The 22,066-nt window shown below is 43.6% G+C and overlaps 2 protein-coding genes across 2 annotated transcripts in view; both read left to right on the plus strand.

Moving 5' to 3' along the window:
* Positions 1 to 480: 480 nt before the first annotated feature.
* On the plus strand, positions 481 to 10,387 carry ildr1b (immunoglobulin-like domain containing receptor 1b). The gene is made up of 8 exons (XM_014174331.3): positions 481 to 780; positions 3,101 to 3,271; positions 3,745 to 3,894; positions 4,009 to 4,128; positions 7,459 to 7,605; positions 7,682 to 7,804; positions 8,125 to 9,038; positions 9,355 to 10,387. Exons 1-8 carry the CDS (start codon positions 657 to 659, stop codon positions 9,391 to 9,393), a joined length of 1,788 nt encoding a protein of 595 aa, XP_014029806.2. The 5' UTR covers positions 481 to 656; the 3' UTR covers positions 9,394 to 10,387.
* Positions 10,388 to 15,198: 4,811 nt separating this feature from the next.
* LOC106586750 (NADP-dependent malic enzyme) overlaps positions 15,199 to 22,066 on the plus strand; it is a 30,982-nt gene continuing 24,114 nt past the window's right edge. The window contains exons 1-2 of the mRNA XM_014174329.3: positions 15,199 to 15,388; positions 15,991 to 16,211. Of these exons, the coding sequence (XP_014029804.3) occupies positions 15,996 to 16,211 (216 nt within the window). The 5' untranslated portion in view covers positions 15,199 to 15,388; positions 15,991 to 15,995. The remainder of the gene's footprint in view (positions 15,389 to 15,990; positions 16,212 to 22,066) is intronic.

Consider the following 22,066-nt stretch of genomic DNA (forward strand, 5'->3'; position numbering starts at 1 on the left):
CACCCCTGCCCAGTCATGTGAAATCCATAGATTATGGCCTAATTTATTTATTTAATTTCAATTGACTGATTTCCTTATAAGAACTGTAACTCAGTAAAATCTTTGAAATTGTTGCATGTTGCGTTTATACATTAGATATAATCAGATGTGTGTACAAAGAAGACATACATCTGATGTGTGTACAGTCTGGTGTTGATCTTGACTTGACATTAGAAAGATCGCTACTTTTACTATTCTGGGCCTATAGGAACATATACCCGATTTTCTCAAGGCCCTCTGTGTATAAAGGCATTTCCAGAGGGGGTTTATCTTGTTAAGATAATCCATTTCAAATGTCCTAGTACGGCGAACTATTTGATACATTTAGGCGTTTATGTATTAAAAAGTCGTTTCCACGTGCACGAGCCTTCCATATCACTCCCAAGTTGTTTTGTCTTGCACCTGTTCCGGCTCGAGGTGGGGTCAGTGACGTCACCTGAAGCTGGGGGATGGGATTGGGAACGCACCGATGATCTCCGCCTGGGAAAGTTGCCTCGACACCTGTAGGAGAGTAGTTTCACCACAAAAACGAGGAACTTGAAGACTTATATTTACATAAAATGAAGAAAATTCGCTGATGAAGTGTTGCTTTGACAAATGTTGCATGGTTTTATCAAATGAATTGTTTGTATCGATTGACTAAAGGTTGGTCGTCTTTTAGAAGCTTCCGCGTTGGATTGGTGAAGAACAAAATGGGAAATATTATCTTGCTTGCGCTTCTGCTTGGTTTCCTGCCAACAGGTAAGGTTTTTAATCTAAAACCGCTTTAAGATACGACTCTAACGTGTATTGGGCTTTATTACTTACAAAACACAATTGAATTGTAAATTGTCTTAATTCTTTCAAAAATAAGCATGTTAGAATAAGTTAATAATCGACAAGTGTAAACATGACAAGGCCAACAAGTCGCGGTCACGTGACCGTAGGGTGTTTACAAGTTGCCAAGCAGATGGGTGTTCAGGACAGTTAATTTACAACGTTAAACGTTGCTATAAATTATTGTATCCGAGTACTAATATGCACTCCTGTATACAAATTAAACAGTTTGAAAAACAGTTTCTCTTAATCATTTGAATGCACACATTTTTTTTCTCTTTAAGTTTTACATTTACATCATTTAGCAGACGCTTTTATCCAGAGCAACTTACAAATTGGTGCATTCACCTTATGATATCCAGTGGAACAACCACTTTACAATAGTACATCTATATCTTTTTTGGGGGGGGGTTAGAAGGATTACTATATCCTATCCCAGGTATTCCTTAAAGAGGTGGGGTTTCAGGTGTCTCCGGAAGGTGGTGATTGACTCCGCTGTCCTGGCGTCGTGAGGGAGCTTGTTCCACCATTGGGGTGCCAGAGCAGCGAACAGTTTTGACTGGGCTGAGCGGGAACTGTGCTTCCTCAGAGGTAGGGAGGCGAGCAGGCCAGAGGTGGATGAACGCAGTGCCCTTGTTTGGGTGTAGGGACTGATCAGAGCCTGAAGGTACGGAGTTGCCGTTCCCCTCACAGCTCCGTAGCCAAGCACCATGGTCTTGTAGCAGATGCGAGCTTCAACAGGAAGCCAGTGGAGTGTGCGGAGGAGCGGGGTGACGTGAGAGAACTTGGGAAGGTTGAACACCAGACGGGCTGCGGCGTTCTGGATGAGTTGTAGGGGTTGAATGGCACAGGCAGGGAGCCCAGCCAACAGGGAGTTGCAGTAATCCAGATGGGAGATGACAAGTGCCTGGATTAGGACCTGCGCCGCTTCCTGTGTAAGGCAGGGTCGTACTCTGCGAATGTTGTATAGCATGAACCTACAGGATCGGGTCACCGCCTTGATGTTAGCGGAGAACGACAGGGTGTTGTCCAGGGTCACGCCGAGGCTCTTAGCACTCTGGGAGGAGGACACAATGGAGTTGTCCACCGTGATGGCGAGATCATGGAAAGGGCAGGCCTTCCCCGGGAGGAAGAGCAGCTCCGTCTTGCCGAAGTTCAGCTTGAGGTGGTGATCCGTCATCCACACTGATATGTCTGCCAGACATGCAGAGATGCGATTCGCCACCTGGTTATCAGAAGGGGGAAAGGAGAAGATTAATTGTGTGTCGTCTGCGTAGCAATGATAGGAGAGACCATGTGAGGATATGACAGAGCCAAGTGACTTGGTGTATAGCGAGAATAGGAGAGGGCCTAGAACAGAGCCCTGGGGGACACCAGTGGTGAGAGCGCATGGTGCGGAGACAGATTCTCGCCACGCCACCTGGTAGGAGCGACCTGTCAGGTAGGACGCAATCCAAGCGTGGGCCGCGCCGGGAGATGCCCAACTCGGAGAGGGTGGAGAGGAGGATCTGATGGTTCACAGTATCAAAGGCAGCAGATAGGTCTAGAAGGATGAGAGCAGAGGAGAGAGAGAGTTAGCTTTAGCAGTGCGGAGAGCCTCCGTGACACAGAGAAGAGCAGTCTCAGTTGAATGACCAGCCTTGAAACCTGACTGATTTGGATCGAGAAGGTCATTCTGAGAGAGATAGCAGCAGAGCTGGCCAAGGACGGCACGTTCAAGAGTTTTGGAGAGAAAAGAAAGAAGGGATACTGGTCTGTAGTTTTTGACATCGGAGGGATCGAGTGTAGGTTTTTTTCAGAAGGGGTGCAACTCTCGCTCTCTTGAAGATGGAAGGGACGTAGCCAGCGGTCAAGGATGAGTTGATGAGCGAGGTGAGGTAAGGGAGAAGGTCTCCGGAAATGGTCTGGAGAAGAGAGGAGGGGATAGGGTCAAGCGGGCAGGTTGTTGGGCGGCCGGCCGTCACAAGACGCAAGATTTAATCTGGAGAGAGAGGGGAGAAAGAGGTCAAAGCATAGGGTAGGGCAATGTGAGCAGGACCAGCGGTGTCGTTTGACTTAGCAAACGAGGATCGGATGTCGTCGACCTTCTTTTCAAAATGGTTGACAAAGTCATCTGCAGAGAGTGAGGAGGGGAGGGGGAGGAGGATTCAGGAGGGAGGAGAAGGTGGCAAAGAGCTTCCTAGTGTTGTTTTATTTATTTATTATTTTGTTGTATCTCATTCTTTCTCGCAACTCTGTCTTTCAGAGGTGTTTTCCATCCAGGTGTTTGTTCCTCAGACAGAGAGGAGTACGGCTCTCTTTGCCTCGGTCATCATACGCTGTGACTACTCCACCTCCGCCAATGCACAGGAAGTCCTGGTCACCTGGCGCTACAAGTCCTTCTGCAAGGACCCCGTGCTGGAATTCTACTCCACAGGTGAGATATTAAAGGACAGGTAAATGAGTGAGGGCTGCACGGACACTAGTGTAGCCCTCCTTCTGTCTTTCCGTTATCATAGTCTTCTTGTAATGGGGCTGTGGCGATTGTGATGTCATAAATGGAACTGCAGAGCTTGTGAGGTAACAACAGGGCTGTGGAGATTGATGTCATACTGCAGTGAAGTTTGTAATGTAATAATGGAACTGTGTAGTTTGATGTCATAAGGTGCTGTGGTGATTGTGATGTCATGCTTTGGAGAATGTGCTGTCATAATGGGAATATGATGATTTGGATGTCATAATGGAGCAGCAGCGATTGTGATGTCAGAATTGTATAGTGATGCCATAATGAGGCTTTGAAGATTGTATGATGTCATAGTGGTACTGTTGAGATTGGGACACCAATGCGATAATGGAGATGTTGGTGTATAGTGATGCCATCATAATACTTCCATTCTCCTCCTGCTGTAGCCTATCAGGCTGCTCTGCAGCTGGGCCAGGACCCAGCCAATGACTGTCCAGACCGCCAGCGCACCATTCGCACAGTCATCCAGAAGAAGGGAACCAATGAGGCCACCCTGGGCTCTGAGTATCGGGAGCGCAAGATATCCATCCAAAACAGTGAGTGTGACCCCAACATAATGAAAGAGATGATTTGTAAATGTTGCATTAAATGTTATCATGCACATGTACAGTAAGTGCTTGGGTGTGCGCGCGCCCCCCTGCCCTCCACAGAGGCCGACCTGGTTATGAATGAGGTGATGTGGTGGGATAACGGTGTGTACTTCTGCTCCATCGATGCACCGGGAGACACTACAGGAGACTCAGACCGCGAGGTCAAACTCATTGTTTACCGTAAGTGACTGCAACTGTTTTTTGCTTTTTCAGGATGCGTTTAACCATCCTCATTTTCACTTATGTATTTGCATGTCCCACCAATGCATTGCTCTCCTGGGGGAACCATGGGGTGCCTGTGGCGCATCATTAAAATGCGCCCTCAGGCTTGAGGACCAACTGTGCAGCTAATGTGTTACACAATAGTGGATCATGTTTCATTCTTCCATAACAATTTTTTATTTTTTTTTACACCCTTTTCCCCAAAAAATGTTGTGGTATCGAATTGTCCCATCGCTACAACTCCCATACGGACTCGGGAGAGGCGAAGGTTGAGAGCCGTGCGTCCTCCGAAACACAACCCAGCCAAGCTGCACTGCTTCTTGACACAATGCCCGCTTAACCCGAAAGCCAGCCGCACCAATGTGTCAGAGGAAACACTGTACACCTGGCGACCGTGTCAGCGTGCACTGCGCCTGGCCCGCCACAGGAGTTACTAGAGCGCGATGGGACAAGGACATGCCGGCCTAACCTGGATGACGCTGGGCCAATTGTGCGCCGCCTCATGGGTCTCCCAGTCATGGCCGGCTGCGACACAGCCTGGAATTGAGCCAGGATCTGTAGTGACACAGCTAGCACTGCGATGTAGTGCCGTCGACCACTGCGCCACTCGGGAGTTCCTTCCATAACGATGTTATCTTCCTCCAATTCATTCGAGGTTCATACAGTGAGGGGGAAAAGTATTTGATCCCCTGCTGATTTTGTACGTTTGCCCACTGACAAAGAAATGATCAGTCTATAATTTTAATGGTAGGTTTATTCGAACAGTGAGAGACAGAATAACAACAACAAAAATCCAGAAGAACGCATGTCAAAACTGTTATAAAATGATTTGCATTTTAATGAGGGAAATAAGTATTTGACCCATCTGCAAAACATGACTTAGTACTTGGTGGCAAAACCCTTGTTGGCAATCACAGAGGTCAGACGTTTGTTGTAGTTGGCCACCAGGTTTGCACACATCTCAGGAGGGATTTTGTCCCACTCCTCTTTGCAGATGTTCTCCAAGTCATTAAGGTTTCGAGGCTGACGTTTGGCAACTCGAACCTTCAGCTCCCTCCACAGATTTTCTATGGGATTAAGGTCTGGAGACTGGCTAGGCCACTCCAGGACCTTAATGTGCTTCTTCTTGAGCCACTCCTTTGTTGCCTTGGCCATGTGTTTTGGGTCATTGTCATGCTGGAATACCCATCCACGACCCATTTTCAATGCCCTGGCTGAGGGAAGGAGGTTCTCACCCAAGATTTGACGGTACATGGCCCTGTCCATCGTCCCTTTGATGCGGTGAAGTTGTCCTGTCCCCTTAGCAGAAAAACACCCCCAAAGCATAATGTTTCCACCTCCATGTTTGACGGTGGGGATGGTGTTCTTGGGGTCATAGGCAGCATTCCTCCTCCTCCAAACACGGCGAGTTGAGTTGATGCCAAAGAGCTCCATTTTGGTCTCATCTGACACAACACTTTCACCCAGTTGTCCTCTGAATCATTCAGATGTTCATTGGCAAACTTCAGACGGGCATGTATATGTTCTTTCTTGAACAGGGGGACCTTGCGGGCGCTGCAGGATTTCAGTCCTTCATGGCGTAGTGTGTTACCAATTGTTTTCTTGGTGACTATGGTCCCAGCTGCCTTGAGATCATTGACAAGATCCTCCTGTGTAGTTCTGGGCTGATTCCTCACCGTTCTCATGATCATTGCAACTCCACGAGGTGAGATCATGCGTGGAGCCCCAGGCCGAGGAAGATTGACAGTTCTTTTGTGTTTCTTCCATTTGCGAATAATCGCACCAACTGTTGTCACCTGCTCACCAAGCTGCTTGGCGATGGTATTGTAGCCCATTCCAGCCTTGTGTAGGTCTACAATCTTGTCCCTGACATCCTTGGAGAGCTCTTTGGTCTTGGCCATGGTGGAGAGTTTGGAATCTGATTGGTTGATTGCTTCTGTGGACAGATGTCTTTTATACAGGTAACAAGCTGAGATTAGGAGCACTCCCTTTAAGAGTGTGCTCCTAATCTCAGCTCGTTACCTGTATAAAAGACACCTGGGAGCCAGAAATCTTTCTGATTGAGAGGGGGTCACTACTTATTTCCCTCATTAAAATGCAAATCAATTTATAACATTTTTGACATGCGTTTTTCTGGATTTTTTTGTTGTTATTCTGTCTCTCACTGTTCAAATAAACCTACCATTAAAATTATAGACTGATAATTTCTTTGTCAGTGGGCAAACGTACAAAATCAGCAGGGGATCAAATACTTTTTTCCCTCACTGAATGTTCTCTATGTAAAACATGCATTCAACAAACTGTACACCACTTAATGGCCTATTTTGAATAAGAAATAATGTCACTCGCATTCTATCAGTGTAGAGACTTGGCGCTGTTGTCTGTGGCACTTTAAATACAATGTGAGTAACACAGCAAAAAAAATTACATTGGCCAATCCCAAATCAACTCCACTATTCACTTCTGTAGATCTGAAAGGATGGCATAGGTACAGTATAAACAAAATGATAGTATCTCCTAACACCGCATGCAGCGGAGGCACGCGTCAACACACAAATTGAAGTGAGCGGGGCGAAGGGAAGGGGTCAATTTGGGATTCTGCAAAAAATGTGGCAAAGAAATTAACTTCATATCCTGAATAGAAAGCCTTGTGTTTGGGTCACAAACACATTACTGAGTACCACTCTTTATATTTTCAAGCATGTTGGTGGCTTCATCATGTTATGGGTATGCTTGTCATCGGCAAGGACTAGGGAGTTTTTTTTTAGGATAAAACAAAACGGAATAGATCTAAGCACAGGCAAAATCCTAGAAGAAGACCTGGTTCAGTCTGCTTTCCAACAGACACTGGGCGACATTCACCTTTCAGCAGGACACAAGCCAAAGTTGCTTACCAAGACAACATTGAATGTTCCTTAATGGCCTAGTTACAGTTTTGACATAAATCAGCTTGAAAATCTATGTCAAGACTTGAAAATGGCTGTCTAGCACAGATCAACAACCAACTTGACAGAGTTTGAAGAATTTAAAAAAGAATAATTTGCAAATATTGTACAATCCAGGTGTGTTAAGCTCTTAGACTTACCAAGAATGACTCAGTTGTAATCACTGTCATTTTCAATACATTTGCAAAAATGTTTTGGGGTATTGTGTGTGTAGATTGATGAGAGAAAAATAATAATTTTGAGTTCAGGCTGTAACACAACAAAATGTCACATGTCACTTGGGTATGAATACTTTCTGAAGTCACTGTATGTGTCCTGCATGACCTCTTGACCTCTGTTCCAGATTGGCTGACGGTGCTGTTCATCATCATTGGGGCTCTGCTGCTCATCATGCTGTTCTGTATCTGCTGTTGTCAGTGCTGCCCCCAGAAGTGCTGCTGCTACATCCGCTGTCCCTGCTGCCCACAGACCTGCTGCTGCCCTGAGAAAGGTACCACACACACACGATCGAGCGCGCGCACACACTCATAGTGATACTCTTATTCACACCTCTCCTCTCTCCCAAGTGGTGATGCAGCACAGGATGATACAAGAGGCCCAGAAGGCCATGGCCCCCTGGATGCACGGCCAGCCTATCTACGCACCCATCAGCAACCACTCCTCCCAGGGCAACCCAGTGATGTACTCAGGTCAGTCTTATAATGGTGCTAATGTTGTACCCTGCATGCTGTGTAACTATCTACTGAACTCAGGTCAATGTTATAATGTTGTACCCTCAAGGTTCTCCCAAAGAATGTAAGAGAGGTGATGTGCCACCTTGTGGACTGGCTGTGCCACTATGTCAATAGAGAAATAAAAAAATCTCTGACCCCCCCCCCTGGCTGTACTCAGCAGCACCACCTTAAAAAATCCTGGGGAGAACCCTGACCGTGCATGCTGTGAAACGATCTACTGGTCTCAGGTCAGTCTTATAACAGTGCTAATGCTGTGTGATTCGCTATGTCTCCAGCCTCCTTCTCCGATGGGTACCCTACCAAGCCCAACTTTGCCATGGCCCCGATGGGCCCCTCGCCCCTCCAGCAGCAGCCTCCCCCTATCCCCCAACACCAAATGCCCCAACACCAATACGGTATCTACCACGGTAACGGCAGCATGCACGGCGGGAGCGCGCACGGCACCAACCAGATGCTGGACTTCCTGGAGAGCCAGATGAGGGGGGTTCACAGCCAGATGCCCCCTCCCCCTCATCAGCACTTGTCCCCTCAGGCCCACCAGTACCAGCCCCAGGGAGGCCCCCAGGGGGTCCCCTTCACGGCCGGCCCCCCCAGCATGCTGTCTGCCCTGGATGAGATGGGGATGAGGGGGGTGGAGAGGAGAGTGATCACCTTGCCCCCTATTGTCCAGCGGCTCCCCAGTTTCTCCTCTCGCAGGGGTACTGGAGGGGGAGGAGGGACCAATGGCGCACCCAGAATATCCAGCCAATCCAGCGGCAGCACCAACCGCACTGGTGGTGGCGGCGGTGGGCGTTACAGTGACAACCGGCGTGACAAACACGACTCCACCCCTCCGCGGCAAGGCATCCTGCGTAGCTACAGCGATGAGTCAGACTGGGACGACCGGAGGGGAGGGCCGAAGAGGGAGGGGCAAGGCTCGGCCGGAAGGAGGACGGGGGGGTCTGGATCGGCGCCACGGTCCCGTAGTCGTGATGACATGATGGAGGAGCTGCGTCGGTCAGCCCTTGCCAGGCAAGACAGGAGCCACTCACCTCCTGCCCGTCGACAACGGTCCTGGAGCTCGGATGAGGAAGACAGCAGGAGGGGAGGGAAAAGGGGAGGCAAGGGGAAGCTGTGGCCAGAGAAACCCCCCAGCTACTCCTCCATCGAGATCCAGCAAGGCAACAAGAGGAACTACGACCGCTACTCAGTAAGAAACAAACACGAGTGCTGATGTACGACTCACACCCATATAACATTGTTTACTCACACATACAGATCAGGATCGTACTGTCCTGTAACAGACACTGCACTAACAGGATGGTGCACACACATCCACAGACATTCACATGCACTCATTTTACCACACAAATGTCAACACTACTGAACACCCTCTCTCTCTCTCCCCATCTCTCTCTCTCTCTCTCCCCATCTCTCTCTCTCTCCCCATCTCTCTCTCTCTCTCTCTCTCTCTCTCTCCTCTCTCTCTCTCTCTCTCTCTCCCCATCTCTTTCTTTCTCTTCCAGGATAAGAGCTCTCGTAGTGGTACCAGTGTGGTGATCTGAAACCTGTCTGTCTGTCTGTCTGTCTGTCTGTCTGTCTGTCTGTCTGTCTGTCTGAAACCTGCCTGCCTGTCTCCCTTTTCCTCAGTGTAAACTGATGGTTTGTGTCTCCACAAACTGTTTGTCTGTCGGTCTGTCTCCACTGTCTGTCGGTCTTTGGACGAGAAGTGACACAGTGGAAGAGAAGTTAAGAAAATTGGTTGTAAACCAAAAGGATTATTGAGCGTAATTCAGAGTCCAGAGACGCGATAGTCCGGCATCCCATTGTGACATAACTACGGGTCTCTGAGACCACTGCCCAAACGAGCATCTGCCCAAAGTTCCCAACCAACACGGCTCTGCGTATGTTAATTTGAATGTCTTGACAATTGGAGAAATTGCTTGAGCCACGCTGAGAAAAGTATGAAAGCTAATGTTCCAATATTCTAGATCACGCATACACGTTTTGGACTCTGATAGACGCTATAGAATGTATTGTAATAAGGTGACTCAGGTGCCTTTATACCTGTACAGGCGTAGAGGTTAAACAGTACTTATGTAATATTGTGCTATACTTTATATAGAATGGGATTGAAGGGCAAGGTGTATATGGAGGGAGGGAGGGAGGGAGGGAGGGAGGGCTAGAATACTGGAATCTTAAGGCACATATTTTACCTGTTGAAATCCATGTGAATGTTTTTATTTTAGAATACTTTTTTTACACAATTTACCTATGAGACAATGTAAAACACAGCACTATCACGTCAATTGTAAGAAATATAATTAGTTTTTTTATTGTACATTTCATCAAGTGTGTATCTGTTTTCTTATTTTAAATAGTTGTATACAATGTTTTGTTGTAGATTCTGTAGTGTGACTGTTTCTTGTTCAGTTTTCCTAAAGTGCCTCTCTGTTTACAGTTGTCTGTTGTATTTTAGTCGGTGGTGGGATAAATTATTCCGTTGGTCTTGTACTTGGGATTTTGTACTTGGGATTTAAATGAAGTCAATTGAAATTATCATTCATCTTGCTTTGAGTGGCATGTTCGAGAGTATGGTGAGTCTGTTCTACAGTACCAGTCAAAAGTTTGGACACCTACTCATTCCAGGGTTTTTCTTTTTACTATTTTCTACATTGTTGAATAATAGTGAAGACATCAAAATAAATATGGAATCATGCAGTAACCAAAAAAGTGTTAAACAAACCAAAATATATTTGAGATTCTTCAAAGTAGCCACCCTTTGCCTTGATGACAGCTTTGTACACTGTGGCATTCTCTCAACCAGCTTCACGAGGTAGTCACCTGGAATGCATTTCAATTAACAGGTATGCCTTGTTAATTTGTGGAATTTCTTTCCTTAATGCGTTTGAGCCAATCAGTTTTGTTGTGACAAGGTAGGGTTGGTATATGACAGATGGAGATGCTTTAGTTAAACAAAGTGTCTGCTAAGTGTGTAGACAATTGCATTTAAAAAAAACGAACACTTTTTAAATAAAATAGTTTTAGAGAACTGTATTTTTCATAAAAAAATGTATCTTCACTGGTTCCTCAGATGATATTATAAACTAATAATACACTGAACAAAAATATAAATGCAAAATGTAACGTGTTGGTTTCATGAGCTAAAATAAGATCCCAGAAATTTTCCAGACACACAAAAAACATATTTCTCTCAAATATTGGCCTCAAATTTGCAGTGGTGGAAAAAGTACCCAATTGTCATACTTGAGTAAAAGTAAAGATACCTTCATAGAAAATGACTCGAGTGAAAGTCACCCTAGAAAAATACTACTTGGCTTAAAGTCTAAAAGTATTTGTTTTTAAATATACGTAAGTAGTAAAAGTATAAATAAATTAAAATTGCTTATCATAATATCAGACGGCATGGTGTTCTTTTTTAACGGAGAGCCAGGGGCACACTACAACACGCAGACATTGTCAAACTAAGCGTTTAGTGAGTCCTCCAGATCAGAGGCCGTAGGGGTGACCAGGAATGTTCTCTTTCCTGTCCTGCTTAGTATTGAATATGTAACAAGTACTTTTGGGTGTCAGGGAAAATGTATGGAGTAAAAAGTACATTATTTTCTTTAGGAATGTAGTAAACTAAAACATAAAAAGTAAAGTACAGATACCTAAAAAACTTAAGTAGTACTTTAAAGTATTTTTATTTAAGTACTTCAAATCCAATTGTATTGGTCACATACACATGGTTAGCAGATGTTATTGCGAGTGTAGCAAAATGCTTATGCTTCTAGATCTGACAGGGCAGCATTATTTAACAGGTAATATCTAACAATTCCACAACAAACCCTAATATCTAACAAATTCCACAACACAACCTAATAAACACAATCTAGTGAAGGAATGGGATGAGAATAGATACAGTTGAACTTTACATACACTTAGGTTGGAATCATTAAAACTAGTTTTTCAACCACTCCACAAATTTCTTGTAAACAAAACTATAGTTTTGGCAAGTCTGTTCGGACTTCTACTTTGTGCATCACACAAGTACTTTTTCCAGCAATTGTTTACAGACAGATTATTTCACTTATAATTCACTGTATCACAATTCCAGTGGGTCAGAAGTTTACATACACAAAGTTGACTGTGCCTTTAAACAGCTTGGAAAATTCCAGAGAATGATGTCAAAGCAAATTGGAGTGGGTCTAGGGTGACAGGTAGGTGGTGTTAGGATCCTTGACTAGTCTTTCAAAGCACTTCATGATGACGGAAGTGCTATGGGGCGATAGACATTTTGTTCAGTTCACTTTACACCACTGCAAATTTGTTTACATCCATGTTGGTGAGCATTTCTCCTTTGCCAAGATATGCCACACCTGTGAGATGGATGGATTATCACAAAGCTGGTTAAACAGCATGATCATGACACAGACACCTTGTGCTGGGGACAATAAAAGGCCACTTGAAATGTGAAGTTTTGTCACACAACACAATGCCACAGATGTATGATGTTTTGAGGGAGTGTGCAATTGGCATGCTGACTACAGGAATGTCCACCAGAGCTGTTGCCAGATAATGAAATGTTCATTTCTCTATCTTAAGCCGCCTCAACGTCATTTTAGAGAATTTGGCAGTACATCCAACCAGCCTCACAACCACAGACCGTGTATGGTGTCGTGTGGGTGAACCGTGGCGATGGGTTTATGGTATGGGCACGCATAAGCTACGGACAACTAACACAATTGCATTTTATCGATGGCAATCTGAATGCACAGAGATACCGTGATGAGATCCTAAGGCCCATTGTCTTGCCATTCTTCCACCACCATCACCTCATGTTTCAGCATGATCAAATCAAAGTTTATTTGGCACGTGCGCTGAATACAACAGGTGTAGACCTTACAGTGAAATGCTTACTTACAGGCTCTAAACAACAGTGCAATTTTTAAGTTAATAATGCACAGCCCCTTTGACACTTCTCTGTAAACAAATTTGCAAATCAGCATTGAAAAAAGGCGCAAATTTAAATTTGTTCCACCTGAGCGAGTCTGACCACAAGTCAGAGACCACTATGATGACACATCAAATGGGTTTGATGGCTCGCGTGAAAAGAGCAGGAATAGGCTTTTGTAGGCTACAGTCCAAGCTATGTCTTCCACTGGTACGACTGCTGTCGGCATCCAAAGATTATCCAATTTGAATAAACACCTAGAGGTAAGGATGACAGCAGTGGTTTAGTCTACGGTGATACGGATATCACTTATTGATATCTACATAGCGCATTGATGTGAATCACACTGCTGTTCTCTCATTTAGCTATTTGCGACTTACGGATTGTGGTTGTGGATGAATGTTCACAAATCTAAACGTTCATTTGAACCCAATAATGGTTGAATTCAAGAAGTTGAAGCTGCCTATCAATCATTGTTTTTGAAACCAGTGGACAGCCAGTGACAGGGCTCTTGCAAAAGCTGCACAGGGTGGATCTCAGCCTATGGAATAAAAGTGGGGCTTTTATTGCTCAATCTAATACATGCTGATAAAACATTTTTTAGGCCTAATGGACACATGTTCAAACTCACGCTCTTTTGATAGACTTAAAGGGGCATTCTGTAGTTGCTTTTGGATGTATAAATCATATATCTCCCTTTGATTCTTGAAAAATGTAATTTATAAATGCCTCATGAGCTTAGTTCAACTGTCATACTCCATGAGAACCCAGAATAAGATCTTGTTTTTCTCCTATGTTTGTAAACATTATATAGCCTCATAAAATGGTTAAAACCATTTTGATATCATGGATGGTCAGTCCTTGCATCCATACTGTAGCTCTGTCTATTAATCTGAGACTGGTTACATTTCTCTAGGCCCATCCCTCAGCTTTTTACCAAAACAGAGGCGGGGAAACTGTTTTGTTCTTGTTTCATCTGTTGATTTGCCCTTTAAACGGCTGTATATTATCAAGATATCAAAGTTCCAACATGCAGCATATGGCATTCATTTTTCACATGTAAATAACACTTTTCAGTAGTGCTCAAAGCGTGCCATTCCATGAGCACAGCATTTATTTATCAACTGGAATCAATGAGCCCAATCAGTCCTCCATGACAACACGATCATAAACAACAGAGTAGGGCTGGCTAATAAATCCTTAGTTTTGGGGTTATTCTCAGGTAAAATAATTTGACTAATCTATACTTCCATATTTCCAAGTCCTTTTCTTGAAGATCAAGGGGTATAACATTTATTGGAATGACTGGAATTCTGATAGATTTTGGTTTTTAACGTAAAGATGTAATTTAATCATGTTATTATATGTAGTAGAAAGTGATGGGTTAGAAGAAGCCTACATAACCAACCCATATAGTAAAACTGAACATCCATATATGTTCAGCTATGTAAACTTTAACATTGATTTATCCTGCAATAGATGTGGTTCAATTGGTAACAAACGTTTTTGTCTTCAAATGCCTCTTAAGGGGAAAGTAATCTAAAAGTAACTGAATGTAATCATATTAGGTTACTGAGTTTGGGTAATCCAAAAGTTACATTACTAATTACAATTTTGGACCTGTAACTGTAAAGGATTACATTTAGAAAGTAACCTTCCCAACCCTGCTTGAGACATAATGTACATTAAATGCTAGTAGAGTTATTATATTTTCCCAGCAAATTCATTCTTTGTTCAGTACTTCTCTGCAGGGCGGTGCACTCCTTGGAACGTCTGCACTAATTCTCAATGTCTCTGGGTGTAACATAAATCTAAATCCGGAGGTTCTTATTGTAAGCAATAACATCTGGCTGGTGACTCAGCATTGCAGACTGGACCAGAAACTCCCTAGCAGGGCAATAAAGTACCATATATAATTGGGAAATATATTTTTGTCTAAGGGGGGAAAAATAACTTAACAGAGATGGATTTGACTGTCTTCTGTCATTTATTCTCAACATCTGTTTTTCACTCGCACTGCAGCGGTCTGTATGACCATAATTATGACGGCAAGATGTAGTGTGTTTTCACATTTATTTCACTTTTGTTTTATCTATTTCACTTGCTTTGGCAATGTAAACATACGTTTCCCATGCCAAGAAAGCCCATCAATTGAAATTGAATAAATAGCATCTATTTAATTCAGTTATGTGGACATGATCAAATACACTACTCCTACGCTAGTACTCTATTTAAAAAGGAAGAGCTACAACTATGGCAATGGTAAATACAGTACACAGAAACAGCGTAGAGCGCAGAGTGGGGGGTGGAAGGGAGAGTCCAGAATATTTTTGTGTGACAACGATCTTCCATGAGCAACATTTTGCTTAACACGATTGGTCGGCTGTGACGAAATGGGCGGTTCTACAGGAAGGCGAACGCCTACGGTCTCTGGGAAAGCGTCAACGTCAAATAAACTTGTATCAGCTGTTTAGACCGTTCTACTCACATCAACTGATTAAAACGTCAGCGACGAAGAGAGACCGTCGTCTGCTACCCCAAACCCTAAAAGGATTGAGATTTTTTCAGATAGGAACTCGAGGGCAGCGTCAAACCGTATTCAGGTAGCGAGCGACGCATTTTGTTTTGTAAATAAATCAATTTCTGTGTGCTGTTGTCTATATTTGGAGATGAAGCTATAACGTTACATTGCTCAACTATAGTAGGCCTACGTGGAACATAAACCTGCCCATTAGGATGGATACTGGTAAACACTGAATTTACAATGCCAGCATCATCGTGGCACCTGCTGTTTGTGTTTAAATATTTTGCCTCACCTCGCCATGAAGTGATATATTCGAGGCATAACGTCGTTAACTATATGTAGAGGGCAACCTTGCTGAACTTGATTAGGCTATGCATGTTGCATGCATGGAATTCTAGGTCGTCTGTCTTGTGATTTAGGACAGTCATCATCATCAACCGATATGTAACCATGGCAGCGCTTGACTTGGACTTGAACTCACCGTTGCTGAGTACAGGCATCTCAACATTTCTACTGCTTCATCTCCTGTTCCTCTTATAGCATATTAGCTCAAAAGTATTGTGGAGCTCCTGCACCTAAATATAAACAGTACTGGCACCCAAAATGAGTACCGGCACTTATACAGTCAAGCACTGTATGTAACCGGTGTCACAGCCACTCTCCCACCCTCTCTCTTCACAGGAAATATGAACTCCCTACCGGGAAGGAGTGTGTCACTGTGCAGAATCACCACAGTGGGCGCTATGAGGGTCCTCGTGGGTGCACCAGGTCACCCTGTCACGATGGCCCGTGCGACTAGCCTTGAGGCCGTCAGAGTGTGTCACTCGGGCTCGAGCTGCAAGGGCAGCGTCAACACCAAGAAGCGTGGTTATGACATTACCAGGAACCCACACCTGAACAAGGTAAAGCCCTGGATCAAGGTCCCCCAACTGGCGGCCGTGATTTTATTTGGCCCCCCAAGTTTTCTGAGCAAAAATGTTTTAATATTTATTTTAATAAAATTGTTGGACATAAGAAACTGTTAAAACACCAGCAGATCAGCTCCAAATGATTTTAATTTTGGAAATCTGTTCCAAAGTATTCCCACACATCATAGAGAGATATACACTGAGTGTACAAAATATTAAAGTGGAACTGACAGCGTTTTAATTACTTTGCAGATATTAAACAAACCGGTGTCACAGCCATAATATCAGTAAAAAATATAAAATTCCCAGTTTTATGCTACAAAACAAACTTTATCAGAGTTTTTTAAAATTGTTTTTTTCACTCAAAATTCCATTACATACAGTAAGGAATTGTTGGAAAAATACAGTGCATTTGGATAGTATTCAGACACCTTGACTTTTTAAAAATGTTGTTACGTTACAGCCTTATTCTAAAATGTATTAAATTCTTTTCCCCCTCATCAATATACACACACACAATACTCCATAATGACAAAGCAAAAACAGGTTTTTAGAAATGTTTGCAAATGTATTAAAAATAAATAACTAAAATAATCAATTTACATAAGTATTCCTTTACTCAGTACTTTGTTGAAGCACCTTTGGCAGCGAATACAGCCTCAAGTCTTCTTGGGTATGACGCTACAAGCTTGGCACACCTGTATTTGGGGAGTTTCTCCCATTCTTCTCTGCAGATCCTCTCAAGATCTGTCAGGTTGGATGGGGAGCGTCGCTGCACAGCTATTTTCAGGTCTCTCCAGAGATGTTAGATCTGATTCAAGTCCGGGCTCTGGCTAGGCCACTCAAGGACATTCAGAGACTTGTCCCGAAGCCACTCCTGCGTTGTCTTGGCTGTGTGCTTAGGGTCATTGTCCTGTTGGAAGGTGAACCTTCGCCCCCAGTCTGAGGTCCTGAGCGCTCTGGAGCAGGTTTTCATCAATGATCTCTCTGTACTTTGTTCCGTTCATCTTTCCTTCAATCCTGACTAGTCTCCCAATGACTGCCGCTGAAAAACATCCCCACAGCGTGATGCTGCCACCACCATGCTTCACCGTAAGGATAGTGGCAGGTTTCCTCCAGATGTGACGCATAGCATTCAGGCCAAAAAGTTCATTCTTGGTTTCATCAGACCAGAAAATCTTGTTTCTCATGGTCTGCGAGTCCTTTAGGTGCCTTTCGGTAAACTCCAAGCAGGCTGTCGTGTGCCTTTTATTGAGGAGTGGCTTCTGTCTGGCCACTCTAACATAAAGGCCTGATTTTGTCATTTTTTTATTTCACTTTTATTTAACCAGGTATGCCAGTTGAGAACAAGTTCTCATTTACAACTGCGACCTGGCCAAGATAAAGCAAAGCAGTGCGACACAAACAACAACACAGAGTTACACATAGAATAAACCATCATACAGTCAATAACACAATAGAAAAATCTATATACAGTGTGTGCAAATGAGGTAAGATAAGGGAGGTAAGGCAATAAATAGGCCATAGTGGCGAAATAATTACAATTTAGCAATTAAACACAAGTAGAGATACTGGGGTGCAAAGGAGCAAAAAAATAAATAACAGTATAGGGATGAGGTAGTTGGATGGGCTGTTTACAGATGGGCTATGTACAGATGCAGTGATCTGTGAGCTGCTCTGACAGCTGGTGCTTAAAGTTAGAGAGGGAGGTATGAGTCTCCAGCTTCAGTGATTTTTGCAATTCGTTCCAGTCATTGGCAGCAGAGAACTGGAAGGAAAGGCAGCCAAAGGAGGAATTGGCTTTGGGGCTGACCAGTGAAATATACCTGCTGGAGCACTTGCTACGGGTGGGTGCCGCTATGGTGACCAGTGAGCTGAGATAAGGCGGGGCTTTACCTAGCAAATGACCTGGAGCCAGTGGGTTTGGTGACGAATATGAAGCGAGGGCCAGCCAACGAGAGCATACAGGTCACAGTGGTGGGTAGTATATGGGGATTTGGTGACAAAACGGATGGCACTGTGATAGACTGCATCCAATTTGCTGAGTAGAGTGTTGGAGGCTATTTTGTAAATGACATCGCCGAAGTGAAGGATCGGTAGGATAGTCAGTCTTATGAGGGTATGTTTGGCAGCATGAGTGAAGGATGTTTTGTTGCGAAATAGGAAGCCGATTGTAGATTACATTTTGTTGGTGTGCTGCAGAGATAGTTGTCCTTCGGGAAGGTTCTCCCATCTCCACAAAGGAACTCTGGAGCTCTGTCAGAGTGACCATCGGGTTCTTGGTCACCTCCAAGACCAAGGCCCTTCTCCCCCAATTGTTCAGTTTGGGTAGGTGGCCAGCTCTAGGAAGAGTCTTGGTGGTTCCAAACTTCTTACATTTAAGAATGATTGAGGCCACTGGGTTCTTGGGGACCTGTAATGCTGCAGAAATATTTTGGTATCCAACCCCAGATCTGTGCCTAGACACAATCCTGTCTCCGAGCTCTACGGACAATTCCTTCGACCTCATGGCTTGGTTTTTCCTCTGACATGCACTGTCAACTGTGGGACCTTATATAGACAGGTGTGTGCCTTTCCAAATCATGTCCAGTCAATTGAATTTACCACAGGTGGATTCCAATCAAGTTGTAGAAACATCTCAAGGATAATCAATGGAAACAGGATGCACCTGAGCTCAATTTCGAGTCTCATTGCAAAGGGTCTGAATGCTTATGTTAATAAGGTATTTCTCTTTTCGCTTTGTCATTGTGGGCTATTGTGTGTAGATTGATGAGGTAAACATTTAATTTAATACATTTTAGAATAAGGCTGTAAACGAAGAAAATGTGAAGGGATCTGAATACTTTCCGAATGCATTGTAAATCAATCTGACACACACAGACAGACAGACAGACAGACAGACAGACAGACAGACAGACAGACAGACTAATCGAGTTAAAGTAAACCTGTCAGATAGCGTAGCAGTTACAGGCCTTAAAGTAAACTCCTTAAGGAAACAGCTGACTAGCGACCACAATTACACCAAAAATGTCTAAACCTGTTTTTGCTTTGTCATTATGGGGTTTTGTGTGTAGATTGATGAGGGGCATTTTTTATTGAATCAATTTTAGAATAAGGCTGTAAAGTAACAAAATGAGAAAACAATGTCCGAATGTACTGTAAATGGATGCAGTTCAATGATTAATATAATTCACCAATACATTTCTAATATTGCTGTCAGGTTGTAAATCAAAGCTGGCCTGGTACATTGTTTGTTACCTGCACCCTTTCGGGATGTACTGTTTCAGTTTCAATGACTCAATATGTTGAACAAAAACAGCCTACTGTAACTCAGGCTGGGAATGTCAATATAATCAAACTAGCGAAGGCAAAGATCACAAGTCAGTCATAACATGGCTAATAGAGTAGCACACGTGTCAAAACACAAGGCGTGACACATTTCTATCCGGCCCGCACAATGATTTGGGTTGTCAATTAATTTTGGCCCGCTACCATACCGTCCGCGTTGTGCTGCACTACAAGTCACAGCAAGACAAACGGTGCTGTATCATATCATCACTGAACAAATCTTCTACCAGACCTAAAGTTTAAACATGTTGTATGCTAAATGTCCTTGCCAAGTTTCAGTTCCAACAGGTTTTTACATTTTTTTATATAACTAAGCAAATCATTTTGGGCCAACCCCTAACCCGGACGATGCTGGGCCAATTGTGCGCTGCCCTATGGGACTCCCAATCACGGCCGGTTGTGATACAGCCTGGAATCGAATCTGTAGTGATGCCTCTAGCACTGAGATGCAGTGCCTTAGACCACTGCGCCACTCGGGAGCCCAAACATGAATTTCTTTCTTTGACTCTCGCTTCTCCCGGAGCACAAAAAACACAATTTAAATCCCCAGTCTGTGAGCTCTCTGAATTTGTAGAATCCTCGCTCTGGGTTTCCCTTGACGATCTGGATTTTGTAGATAGATTCCAAATTAAAGGTCCATGACAAAAGGAGACAAACAAAAAGCAAACTCACTGCGGAGTAACATATTCAAAACAATTCACAACAAATAAATTCCATTCGCAGAAAACCACTTGGCGTCCTCTCTCCCGGCTATCCTGAACGACATGGATATTCCAAAGGTATTAGTCTGTTCGTTGAAAAGAGTCACATCTTGTTTGAGAAGAGGATTTAAATCAAACTAAAATCAAATAAAAAAAGGTTCAATATCCCATTTTGTCTGGAACTATCAGACAACAGTGTAGACTACTCCAGCACCGCTGATATTCGGGTCATTGCTGTAGCATACAGAAAATGTTATCTTGTTCGTCAAAAAGTTAAAAGATAAAGGATTCACATGCAGACACACAAGCGAGTATAAATTAGTCAACAGTTGAGTCCTCGACTTTATGAAATTACAGCCTGACGTGTTCGCATCAGGTAATTCAACTTCAATTGTGCTGCTTTCATGTGTCCCGTTTACAACGCGCAACAGAGATACATTTTACAGAAATGCCACAATCCTAGCTAGGCTACTAAAATGTGGCAGTCTGGCTTCGTTTAAAAAATTATAACCAAAAACCTAAACCTGCAACAAAACACCATGCAAAGGACAAACATGTAGGCCTTTTAAAACAACATTTGAGCAGTAGCCTAGGCTGGCTACTCAACTACAAGAGGTTTTGAGTGCACCTTACAGCAATGCTGCATTCATTATTTATTTAGCAAGCTGAAAACACAGAGTCTAACCTTAGCTAGCTAGCTACTAGGAGGATGTGATGTCATTGGAGTAGTGAGTGAGTGACCAACTTTTTCCCCTCATATCGTTTTTCGGTGGCTACTTCTTGAGATGCAGGTGTCATTTGGTTAGCTAGCAAGAAATGTGAATCGATTTTGCTAGCTAGCTATGCTGAACTTGAACGACTGTTATCCACAGTTAGTATATCTCTTAGTTGTCAATAAAATGTATTTGTTATCAATCAAATGGGTGGGCAGGCAAGTTCCCATTCAGTTGTCAAAACGTGGGCAAGCTGCAGAAGGACGAGCAGGCTACTATTCCCCATCGTTTATTAGTGTAAATTTTGACGACCAACTAGCTGAAAATGTTTGAGAGGGTTTATCAAATGTTCTCTTGTTAGACTTTAGCTCATCACGTTCTGGCTGGCATTAGCTAGTTGTTGATCTTGCTGTTGTTGATGTACATTGGCAACTGAGGGAGAGAGAGACTACCTTTTCATGGGTGTTTCATCAATAGGACTGTGAAGTTCCTGTAAGTAAGAGGGCTCCCGTGGTATTTACATGGACTGTGTATATGTGCCATTCAGAGGGTGAATGGGCAAGACAAAATATTTAAGTGCCTTTAAAAGGGGTATGGTAGTAGGTGCCAGGCGCACTGGTTTGTGTCAAGAACTGCAACGCTGCTGGGTTTTTCACACAACAGTTTCCCGTTTGTATCAAGAATGGTCCACCATCCAAAGGACATTCAGCCATCTTGACACAAACTGAATGAATAAAAAGCACCCTAAGGAAAAGCAAAGCTTTAAAGATGCACCAAAGACCTAGTACACAACCAGTCCAGAAACACACCGCAGTCATTTTGTTATGTAAGACATTGGTTTCAACACACAAATAAAAATCTCTGGAGAGTTCCCACTAATCAGTTCCCATTAATAAGTGCTTTAGGTTATGGGTGTGTCAAGGGTTGTCTGGTGTGGGAAATCATAGTAATTAGGTTATTCAATTATTGCATCTGTGCTCCTAGAGTGTGCGTCTCTCCTTTTCTTTTTCAAGTCATAGTAACAGACATTTATTTTATTTATTTTATTTCACCTTTATTTAACCAGGTAGGCAATATGAGAACAAGT

Source organism: Salmo salar, chromosome 25, assembly GCF_965601325.2.
Source record: "Salmo salar chromosome 25, fSalSal1, whole genome shotgun sequence".
In the NCBI taxonomy this organism is placed as follows: domain Eukaryota; kingdom Metazoa; phylum Chordata; class Actinopteri; order Salmoniformes; family Salmonidae; genus Salmo; species Salmo salar.